This window comes from Paramisgurnus dabryanus, chromosome 6, assembly GCF_030506205.2.
Source record: "Paramisgurnus dabryanus chromosome 6, PD_genome_1.1, whole genome shotgun sequence".
In the NCBI taxonomy this organism is placed as follows: domain Eukaryota; kingdom Metazoa; phylum Chordata; class Actinopteri; order Cypriniformes; family Cobitidae; genus Paramisgurnus; species Paramisgurnus dabryanus.
This window is the reverse complement of record NC_133342.1, coordinates 19,013,349-19,025,352: the sequence shown is the minus strand read 5'-3', so window position 1 is coordinate 19,025,352 and position 12,004 is coordinate 19,013,349. Positions and strand designations below refer to the sequence as shown.

Below are 12,004 nucleotides of genomic sequence, written 5' to 3'. Positions count from 1 at the left end.
TATCAAAATGATTTTTAATTACATCTTTAATGTCTTTGTATCCAGTCTTTTATATTGCTGTTGGGTGACTTTATGTTGCTCATGAGGTTGCTTTTGTTGGAATTCAACAGACACTGGACATAAATGGTCATAATACATAAAGAAATAATGATTGAAGGCAAAACTGGAGTGGTATGGAGTGGTTTTTCTGCGGCTGTATAACTAGACATAACTAGAGCCCATGATATTATGTAGACTCTATTTTTTAGACTTTATGTGGCAAGAAAGCAACCATTTTGTGTCTGGAGTTGCAATGTAGCATTGCACTGGAAACCATCCACTACACTGCAAACTAAAGAAAATATGCATTAATTTTATAATATTAAATTTTTGCAATACTAATTTTCCTTTATTCTTTATCACTTATGCAGGTCCTCCAGACAAAACCCCTCAACCAACAAGACTACTCACAACTGCCACGCCCCCTCGCCTACACCCTCAGTCTGACCCTCGAAAGCATGACCGCCAAGGTCGCCCCCATCGCCCACCACAGAAGTCAAAACCCACCCACCCCAATTCCAAACCCAACATATGTGATGGGGGTTTCAACACTTTGGCAATCCTACGACAGGAGCTGTTCGTCTTCAAGGTATGAATAATGAACCTTAATTTCATTCAATCAAATGAAATTGCATAAACTAATGCTGGATTGTTCTCATTAGGATCAGTGGTTCTGGAGGGTTCGAGATAACTCTGTGGTGCCTGGTTACCCAATGCAAATTAGTTACTTTTGGAGAGGTTTGCCTCCTAAGATCGATGCTGTCTACGAAAACAGTGAAGGGAAATTTGTCTTCTTTAAAGGTAAGAAGAAATATAGACGTGAGGGAGTAAGCTTAGAGTCCCCTTAAAACGCTAGATTTTTCCCACGTATCACCACATCATGTTATAAGTAGATGTTTTTCACACTAATATCAATTTTTTTCTCTCCAAGGCAACCGGTTCTGGGTGTTTAAAGACACTACCCTTCAGCCCACGTATCCTCAGGACATTTCTCTATTTGGCAACGGAATGCCCACGCAGAACATTGAAACAGCTGTTTGGTGGGAAGATGTGGCCAAAACCTACTTCTTTAAAGGGGATAGGTCAGTTTTTTAGCTTCCTGTAGCAGCATTCACTGGCACCCAGTGGGTAATGGTTTTACTGGATTTTTCCAGAAATTCCTGAGATCAGCCTTTCTGCCATTACAGGTACTGGAGGTACAATGAGGATATGAGGACCATGGACCCTGGCTACCCAAAACCTATTACCGTATGGAAAGGCATTCCAGACTCTCCGCAGGGGGCTTTTGTGGACAAAGCGAATGGTAAGCCAGTGAGATTTTTCTGATAAGCAGACATATGCAGTTAACTTTAGGGCTGTTTATACTTGGTATTAAGATGCGTTTTGGTCAATCAGATCACAAATAGATGAGAGAGACACATTCTGGTACTTTAATCCGTTCATTTTGTCCACTTTCAACCGCTTCTGTCCTGATCACTTTAGGGGGTGGTCTGTGGGCGAGTCCTTGTGTTGTTAGTAAACATGTTGGAAAACTTTTTGTACATTTATATGAGTTTTCTCGGATATTTCAGAGAAATTGATTAAATAAACTTGTCTTATACCAAAGATAAACCAAAAATGAAAGAGACGTAGAGCAGCCGCTTAATTTTTACACTGTGAGTTTTCGATAGAAGTCGGGGACGATGTAAAAACATTGTGCTCCGTACATCACATTAGATCAATAGGCGGAGAGTAGGCGGTTTTTTGTGGTTGTTCAAACACATTCAACCACATGAGTGTCTACACCGCAAAAGCAATCCGGTCCAATGCTTTTCGACTACCTCTGAATGTGGTCGAAAGTGAATGAGCTCAAAACGTTTCACACCCCATTTACACCTGTACATCCACCGCCATCCACTTGTAATCCAATTGCATTTTAAAGGGATAGTTCACCCCAAAATTTTAATTCTGTCATCATTTACTCATTCTCATGTTGTTAGAAACCTGTATACATTTCTATGTTTTGAAGATATTTTGACGAATGTTTGTAACCAAACCAATTGTAAACTGATTCTTTTTACCTACTATGGAAGTAAATGGGGTCCACAAACGGTTTGGTTATATACATTTCTCAAAATATCTTACTTTGTGTTCATCAAAACAAAGAAATTTATACAGGTTTGTAACAACATGAGGGTGATTAAATAATGACAGAATTTTTATTTTTGGGTGAACTATCCCTCTTTGTGTTCAGAATTAGAACAAGGTTTTAGCTTCAACAGAAATGCGTATCATCATATTGACACGCTTGTTAGATGGCTTTAGCATTAGGCAGAGGTTGTTTCAAAATATTGGCGGCACTTCCACTAATAAAACCTTTTCTGTCCTGAAATACCCTCCGAGGTGCTGGGTTTAATTGGCTCACTCTGGAGGCATGGGTTTGTGTTTGTATTGGCAGAAGAGAGAAGAGCTTTCTCTGAACTAGTGTTCTCTGTGAGTATTGAATCCTAACCCGTATCCGCAGGAGCTGGTGAACTCTGAAACTCCTTCACTTTGATAATTGGTCTCTCTGTGGCTTTTCCCACAAGTCTCAGAGTTCACGCAAGGGTTTTTTAGGGACAGCCTGCATTCAGGTGGTTTATATCTACTTCCCACCAGTGACTACTGAGCCTCATTTTTGATTTTGGTTCTAGACTTTGCTTTGTTTCTGTTTCCCAATTTATGCATTTGTTTTCATTTATGTGACGTTTAATAAATCTTCTTGGTCTTCATTTTAATGATTTACAGTCGAAAGCAAATTCTTTTTATATTGTTTTTTTCCTATAGAAACATTTACAACAGGGAGGATTTTGTGTTTAAAATAATAAACAAAATAAATTATTTGTAAGGGATAATGTATAGGCAGCCGGTTGTTGTTCTCACAGAAATAAGCCCAGACAGTGTGATCAAATATGTATCACACTAAAAAGGTTTATTTTGCAATAACAACAGACACGGCTATTTACCTCATGAGTGAGGTAAGGAACATTAAATATTGATTTAATATATTTAAAAAATAAAATATTTATCCAACTTTTTTCTTTTTACAGAGCAGGAAAACCTATTTACTTTCAGTCTTAAGATTTCAAGATTTTCATATGTCACGACGAACACACTACATGATTTAATAATTTGTAAATATAATGTCATATATGTTATTAAAAGACATATTTATATTTTATGTAATATTAAACTATATCTGTAAAATTATTTGCAGCATCCAGGTTACCGTTTGTTATTAGTTTTGAGTGGTTGTTGGAGGGAAAAACAAACCTGCAGATGTCATGACTGGCCAATCAGAATCAAGCATTCCTATGAGACGCGTAATAATAATAGTTTAAAACAATATTAATCAAAATCATTAAATATATAAGCAAACACCTTTATGTAAAGGTGTGTCTTTGCAAAACTTAATAAATGGATGCAGTGCCGTTTTTCAATATGCATAATACAATATAACATTTAATTAACACTCCTCTTTTCTCTCATAAGGCTTCACCTACTTCTACAAAGGGAAAGAATATTGGAAATTCAACAACCAGCGGCTGAGAGTGGAGCCGGGTTACCCCCGCTCCATCCTGAGGGATTTCATGGGCTGCGACGGGCTACCGGCCGACCCCGACTGGGACTGGAGTCCCCCGCAGGAAGAGGAGCCGTCCCAGTACGACAACGACGACGTGGACATCGTTCTGAAGCTGGAGAGCAGCGGTGGGACAGAAAAAGCAGTTGCCATCGCCATCCCCTGTGTCCTGGCCCTGTGCATGATGGTCCTGCTGTACACCGTCTTCCGCTTCAAAAGGAAGGACACGCAGCGGCACATACTGTACTGCAAGCGCTCCATGCAGGAATGGGTCTGAGGCACGAGGTGTCCCGCCCACAAAACTGTTTCTTTTAAAACCCCTCAAAGGTGCGGGGTTTGAGTAATATGCTGACTGCGGTGTTGAGCTTGAACGTTTGCATCAACAGGGACAATGCGAACACATAACGTGCCAACTTTACAGGTGACTATGCGTCACTTGTGTATGGTTTTGGACATCTTGCTGTCGAAACCCTCTGCAGGAGTAAACAGTGCTGAGTAGAGAATTATTTATCTCCGAAATACTGATCTCTATTATGTGAGGACTCGGCCGTGTCACTCTAAAATAACTTGCTTGTGTCGAAAAACTGATACCCAAAACCAAATATGCCCTTAGTGTCCAAAGAGGATGGCTTCATTTACATGGATGACTGATCATTATTTGAGTTTTTATTTTCCAGCTACATTCATTATCAGAATATATATGATCTGTCTACTCGGACGTCAGAATGACCACGTCAAAGTACAAAGTATATAGCATTGGGGCTACTTGCAATAGTTTGTTGAATGCCTTAATCACATGCCGACTTTATTTTTTGTGTGTATTTGTGTATGTGCCTGTGTGAATGTTATCCTTTCCTCGATCTTTGGTGGTATTTCTTTGCTGTTGATACACAACTAACTTACGGTAAGGTTTAAAGGTGCCACTGACTGTTGAAACAGAGTTTTGAAGTGTGTATGGCTACTCCCCTCTCCAAAACTGCAGACTTTAAGTTCTTCCGATCAAAATTAAATTAATTACGCTGAAAATGGCTGTTTGGCAGAGATACCCTAATAATCTTCCTGATGCTCTGGAGAATCAATAAAGAATTAACTATGTAAGACTTTAGCTTAGTTTGAAATGCGATACTTAGGCTAGATTTGCTATTCCTGAATTTAGGAGGCAGTGCTTGCAAGGCAGTAATAGAAAAGTGGTGAGCTTTTAGTTAAGCTTAGGCTCTGTATGAATGAAATGCTGCAACGCAACTACTTTGTCGTCGTCATGGCGATCAGCATCTTGTTTTCTACTTGCTGCGCAGGAGAATTAACACATGCAGTGGTGATGCAGAGACTATACAGAGTAAATATAAATGATTCAGTTGACCCTTTGGACTATTATAACAGTTCAAAAATAAGTTATTTTCAATTTTCCTCAATATTCTTGAAAATTATAATTGCATTGTGCATTAACAAGGTGCAAAATGCAAAACAAATGTTTAAAACAGTGCCATCTTGCAAGCACTGTAATCCTTACAAGCACTTACCCAGCATTTACCTGATAAAGGCCATACTTGAGTGTTGTTCATTCTGTTAAAAGTGTAATATGTTTGGCATGGGTTTGTGTTCAAAAGCATTTGTTGCACAGTTAAAGGAAATTATTCTGCAATCAAAACAAACGCTTTTCTGCTTATTTCTGTTGATCATTTGTTAGCAGGATCATTCTCAACTGAGTGTCTGTATCGATGAACACATTTTTTTTTTATTTGAGTGTCTTGGAAGTGGAGTAATGTGTTATTGTCATATGCATATGCCTTGTTTTTCTTCTTTAGTTTTAATGAACTTATTTCTTGAGTGTATAATGGACTATGGTGGTTCTCACCATACCATCGGCATCGGCTCTATCTTCCAGTTACAAAGACGTGGCCATGAATCTTCTTGTGTGACCTGTTGTTTTTATCATTTACGGTCGGATCTTCTAAAGCTTCAATGTCTTTAAGTATTGGATGTGTATCTAAACATGCTGTATATATCTCATATAGTGTCTTTATTACGGATACGAAAGGCAAATTATGCAGTACATCAATAATATTACCTATTACAGATGTGGTGTGTGAATCATTATTGTGAACGCGGAAATTTTAACAAAATGTACCGGGCAACCATTCATCATTAACATGTAATTTAAAGCTGAAATCAATGAAAGGTTGTTTGGAAGATATTATTAAACAATTCTACATTAAATAATACATGCTGACTCAAAAACACAAATTTTGTCTTTCTAATGTCAGAATTTCTTACAATACATTTCATCATACAGAACATTTTTTTATTTTGCCATGCTATGGCTATAAAATGGTACTCTGAAACTACAGAATCTAGCAGAAAAGGGGTTCTTTGTTTCCCTTATTGTTTCTTTTCTCCACTAATGTGTGAGCGCCTTTTGATTGCAGGGTCTAAAATTCAAATGCATTGATCAGAAGTGCTTCTCTCAGCAGACGTTTAACCAGCAATTATCCTGGTCATGATACTTATGTTTTTTGTTGGCAGTGTAATATCGGCATAATTTTCGAGTATAATGAGTAACTACGTTCGTTCCAACATAATCAATAGGCACGGTTTGTATTTTTCACACGAAAAAGCATTGCTTTTCACACTCACTCACGCCATTTTATATATGCGCTTTAATGGTAGAAATTGTGTATAATATTGTGTGATGATGAACTGGTTTGGACTACAGCCATCTACTTCCCAGGTATATGACGACAATATTCTGAATTTTTGACTAACCTTCACCTACAGGGATAACCTACGCCAAAAAAGGGCGTGACCTTGTTGCGCTTCCAGGAAAAGAGGAAGAGTTGCGTTAGTAGAGTGTTTTTGTCACCATGCCATCGAGATGCTGTTATTTTCATCCCTGAGTGAAATCCCCTTGCTTTGTCCTTTGCTGAGGACAGCTACCTTTCCGGAAAACGTGCACTAAACAGTCGAATCACAACACACTAGACCAGCTAAGAACCAACAACCGGATGACGTCAAAATACCGCGAGAGCGAGACGAAATTAGACTGGGTATGAATTATCATACGACTCTGGGTATGATTTCTCTAATCGTTCTCGCTGTACTTTGACGTCATCCGGCTGTTGGTTCTTGCGGCGCCGCATTAAGTCGAACAAGCCTAGATTGTTTCGTATTTCTGAAGGAGGGACTTCATAGAAGACATCGGCCGTTTGTTTTTTTTCAGACATGAAACATAAACACATTTTATATTGTGCACCGTAAACACTATCAAAGCTTTGAAAACAAAGGAAAAAACAACATCTTTAAAAAAGTTTGGAATTGAGCAGTGTAAGAATCTAAAAGATGTACCTTTCCCACACCCACTAGTTAACTTGTAAGCAAACCAAATATATATCTATATATCCTGTTTAATTCACATTATATGTTCACATGGTTTTGATAATCCTTTTCATAGTGGCATCTTATCTAATCATATATTTTGATGACAAGCTCATCCTGTCTTTAAGGTTAAATACAATGCATATTATAGAAATGCTATGTGTCTGGTTTTTCTATTGTATAACACACTGTTTGTTTTTTGGCCTGTTCAGTTAAAGTTTTCCCCAGTGATTAATGATCTTACATTTGCTATGTTTGGAAAATATCCTTTGGTTAATTGTGGTCGGGGCAAGGATGATATTTTGGGAATATGTGTCAGACCGTACTTCCCTGTTTTTAGTATCACTTCCCCTTATGTAGGCTGAACACAAAGCTGTCTTAAATTAATCATACGATTATTGGCTAGACGTATTCGTCAATGTTTTGATCACAAGATTGTGCCAGACAACCCAGGTGACTAATGTTTCCTTTTTGCATCCTATATAATGTGAAGGATGTCTAATAAAATTTTGTCTATGATTGAAACTGCATCTCGGTGTCAGTGTCTTTCATGGTCCTCTGATATCAGATTTCTCTGCTGCTCACCTCAGATCCTCACCTAACAACCTAGGTACCGAACTTAGAAGAAAATCTCATACTCCTAGACCTGCTTAGAATTAGATTCTAACAGTTGGGCGCTCGTCCGGCGAAAGGGGGGAACATCCTCGAACCGGAGACCGAATTTCGAACACCGCAGATCGGGGAGGACTCTACAAAAAGGGGGTAAGTGTTGTGATATTTCTAATAAATTTGAAATACAGCGCTTACCCCTGAGTCCTAGGAGGACCTGTATCTTGTTGACTCGAGTCAAGACTGGTTAATCTACTCGGCCCAGTTGGGGCAGGTAGTGAAGTCGTTTTCGTGAAAAGGGGGAATTTGGTGATTCAAATCCTCATGGGGCTGGAAGTTGATTCTACCAGCCCACGAAACGAACCAAATATACATGTTTGAGCTCATTGTATATTTGAGATCGTGGTGTTGATAAAAGATTATTTAATTAAATATTGATCGAGCACGGCCCAATATTTTTTAATAAGCTGATTTGAAATAAAACTAACATTGAAAAAGCTATCATCTGTATAAGCTATCTGATTGAAAAAATTGTGAACAAACAAACTTTGAACAAAACAATTTGATAAATGAATGATTATTGATAAAAATGCTGAATAATTAAACATCAAACGATCATTGTCTATTTGAATAAAAATATTGAATAAAAACTGAATTAATATTTTACTGAATATATTGAAATCGGATTTTTGCATATTTGACATAGTTTACAAAAGTAATGTCCAAATTCTATTCCTAATACGGTACGGACAATGGTTGGGGCTGAGTGGAGGAGCACAGAAAACCCGGGTGTCTGTCTATTGCTTTGTGCTTATTGCTGTTTGTCTATTATTGTTGCTGCTATTATTTGTTTACATTGTGTTGAAGATGGAGGATTCTTCCACGGCCAGGCAGAAGCCTGATGATTTTATGTATACAAATAATAGAGGTTTTTAAGTTGAACTGTACGTCAGTAAGTTAGCGGTTAGTAATTTAATAACTTTACATCAAAAAATCCCAACACAAGATGCGCCGCCATATTTTATGTTGAATAGTAGGCTACCAGCCTAAGTTTACCGTTGCCACAAATCACAGTAAAATACGTGAACGCTTTACAAATCTCACAAGAGTTATGCACACGTCACAGGGGCAGATTTGTGCTATTTTGTTGAAAACATTGGAGAGCGATGTATTAAAATCAAAAATCAAAAATAAAATAAAAACATAATTGATACGTGCCGTCGTCTGATATGAGAAAACCATGTGACTGGAAGAGGACTGCAGCCTCTCGTTATCCAGGCACATGGGAAGATCATGAATATCAGGATATGTTTTTGATCAGATGCGCGTTTTTCTAAATAAACGGTTTGGCATTTGCCAGTATTTATCGTTTGCATTAAACAGAAAGATAAAACCAAATGAAACTGCCTCTAAATTTTGCACATGTTGGAAAGCAGTATGAGTTTATTCTAGACTACCGATTGACAAAGTCTGAGTGCGCTGTTAAAAAAAAAAAAAAAAAAAAAATATGTTGAAAAATATTAATCCTAGGCAAGAGTAAATTATAAGGTTACAACCATTAATCTGTTGGATAACTGTGAGTAGACTGATTTGTGAGTCTGATACATCCGGTGACTTTTTCTGTTTAAACTGAAAATGCTATGTTTTCAGGGCAAGTCTCATCAAACGGGAAACAGCTTGCTCAAGCACCGGAAAGGAAACTGAGATTTGATATACTGTGTTAGTATGCGGACAAAGGGGCCACATGCAATGTGACTGTCGTTCCAAGGGGGGGGGGGGGGCGCAATTTTAATCCAAGGGCGCCATCACATAGACAGTCAATGCAACAGCCACAGCAAGTGCATCAGAAACTATCTGACAGTATTTCCAGACAAACTGGCATAACAAAACACAATGAAGAAGTCCACATTTATTTGATATTTGATAATGATAATGAAAGTTAATCTTTCTTAAATTTAATGGTAAAATGCATATATTTCTCTTGGATACTGAAGTATTATTAATGTCTTCATCTGAATATGAGGGACCAACTACGGATAAATTTGCTCTTTGGGTAGTCCAGAAACTGAAATGTTCTGTCCCATTACACCACCTCTGGAGGTAAGCTCCAGGTGTCAAACCATTTTTTCACAAATTTCACATCATACCAGATGGTTGTCTTAATTTGCTCGGGCGAGACATAATGCATAACTTAAATATGGAACATCAAATTTAATGATTCACATGTTGTTTTCTCTTTTATGTCATGTTTACAGACATACATTGATCCTCTGCCTATGGGGGGAGGAAGTGAGAAGGCCGACCAAGACCCAGTGACCGCCCGCATACCACAGACTGTAGACACTTTGATTAACTCATGCCCATGGTCTTAGTCAAACAAAGATACAGGTTTCATTGATATGAAACCATACAAAATTAAACTTAAAACCTGTGCACATTACACAATATCCTTTGCCAAAAGAAAAGGAAGATGGCATTAAACCTATTATTCACAATTTTGTTTACCAAGGTGTCTTCATATCTACACGCCAAACAACACACCGATTAACCCGGTGGTGAATGCTGATGGAAAGACATGATGTCTTACACAAGAATTAAGAGCAATCAATAAACTGATAATTCCTCTGTCTCTGATTGTTCCAGATGTGCCGACTGTCATAAATTTTATACCATGCACACATAAGTATTTCTGTCATTTATTTGTGTGCTGCTTTTGTCTCTCTGTTCCAGTGCATCCAGACGCACAGCCACTGCTAGCCTTATAGGATAGGGGGCGCAAATACAAAGAAGGGTATGCTGAATCACCATCCGTCCTCTCCGCTGCGGTGAAAAAGACATTGGAAAAAAAAAAAAGATTGACTTGCTGTCTTCAGTTTGCATTCTGCAGTATGCTGATGACATCATGGTCTCTGCTCTGACTGAAAAGAACTGTGAGAAAGCCTCCATTATCGTCTGCAATATTCTGGGGAATGCTGGTTTCAAAGCATCAAAAGAAAAGCTCCAGTGGGTCAAGCAAAAGTTCTCGTACCTGGGTCACGTCATAATGCCAGGTCTTCGGAAAAAAACCCTCAACAGATCAGATTGAACTGATCCGGAAGATGAAATTCCCATGAACTGTGTAACAGCTCCAAAGTTTTCTGGGGTTCATAAACTTTTGTCGCTCATGGAAACCTGAGTGTGCTGCCCATGACAGACATTTGCGGAGTATGATTGATCACAAGGCATCGCCTGCATCACTGATATGCTGGACTAATAAAGCAGAGACTCATTTCATGGCACTGAAACACGCCATTACTACGGCCCCAGCTCTGGGCCATCGAACTATGCAAAGACTTTTCACCTGCATGCGAGAGAGGCGAAGGGTGTGGCTCTGGGTATCCTTTGGCAACAACAAGGTTGCACTTATAGGCCAGTGGCATATCTGTTTAGAAAACTAGATAATGTAGTTACAGGTATGCCTGAAATGTCTTTATGCAGTGGCTGCTGATGTTCTGTTTGTACAGGTGGCTGAGAGAACGAGGCTGTCACAGTCAATGACTCTACACATTATATCAAGTAGGTACATTTTTACACAACACAGGACGGCACAGAGGCGATCTGGGTATGAGACACTGTTGGTAACCAAAAATGTAACGATCCAGCCCACTTTTAACATTAATTCCACTTTTGCTGGGAGTTTTGGGACTGGTAGACATGACTGAGCACGATCTAAAACATAACTGCATTTTGAATTGACCACTTCCTGTTCCTCTAGGGCCGATTAAATGGACTCGCCCCTAGATGGGGGGGTCAGATCTATATGGATGGCTCATATGCAAAGCCATCGGACAGTGTCTACCTGTGTGGTTATGCTGTGGTGTCGGATACTGGTGAGGTTATTGAAGCCTTTGCTCTAAAATACAACTCAGCACAAGCTGAAGAATTGATAACTCTAATACGAGCTTAGGAGCTAATGAAAGAAAAAGCCACAATCTACACAACTCTAAATTTTGTAAAAACATGGGAAGCCTGAGATTTTAAGACAACAGATGGTAAGTCCCTTTCATTTAAAAATTCATAATAATTCATTTAAATTTGATAGGACGGTTCACAAAAGCAGTACAGCTACCGTCTGAAGTGGCAATAGTGAAAGTAAAAAGTCATGGATCAGGAAATGATCTGTGGGAAACAAGAAAAGCAGATGAAGCTGCCAAAGCAGCAGCTCAAGCTCAAATTGAATGACTATTTAAGTATGATGTCAAAACAGACCTTGCAATGGCTGTGCAAGTGACTAACATATATGATATTGACATAAAAAAAAATTTACAGAGTCAACCGACGCAGGGGGACCTCAAACACTGAAGCAAGCGTGTACCAGATGAGAAGGGAGTCATGAGAGAAGAGAGA

General features: G+C 38.7%; 1 protein-coding gene across 2 annotated transcripts in view; it reads left to right on the top strand.

The window, feature by feature from the left end:
* mmp16b (matrix metallopeptidase 16b (membrane-inserted)) overlaps positions 1-5,859 on the top strand; it is a 33,239-nt gene extending 27,380 nt beyond the window's left edge. For both annotated transcript variants that reach the window (XM_065269895.2, XM_065269887.2), the window contains exons 6-10: positions 411-628; positions 702-840; positions 971-1,121; positions 1,227-1,342; positions 3,550-5,859. In XM_065269895.2, the coding sequence (XP_065125967.1) occupies positions 411-628; positions 702-840; positions 971-1,121; positions 1,227-1,342; positions 3,550-3,914 (989 nt within the window). In that variant the 3' untranslated portion in view covers positions 3,915-5,859. The remainder of the gene's footprint in view (positions 1-410; positions 629-701; positions 841-970; positions 1,122-1,226; positions 1,343-3,549) is intronic.
* Positions 5,860-12,004: the final 6,145 nt, after the last annotated feature.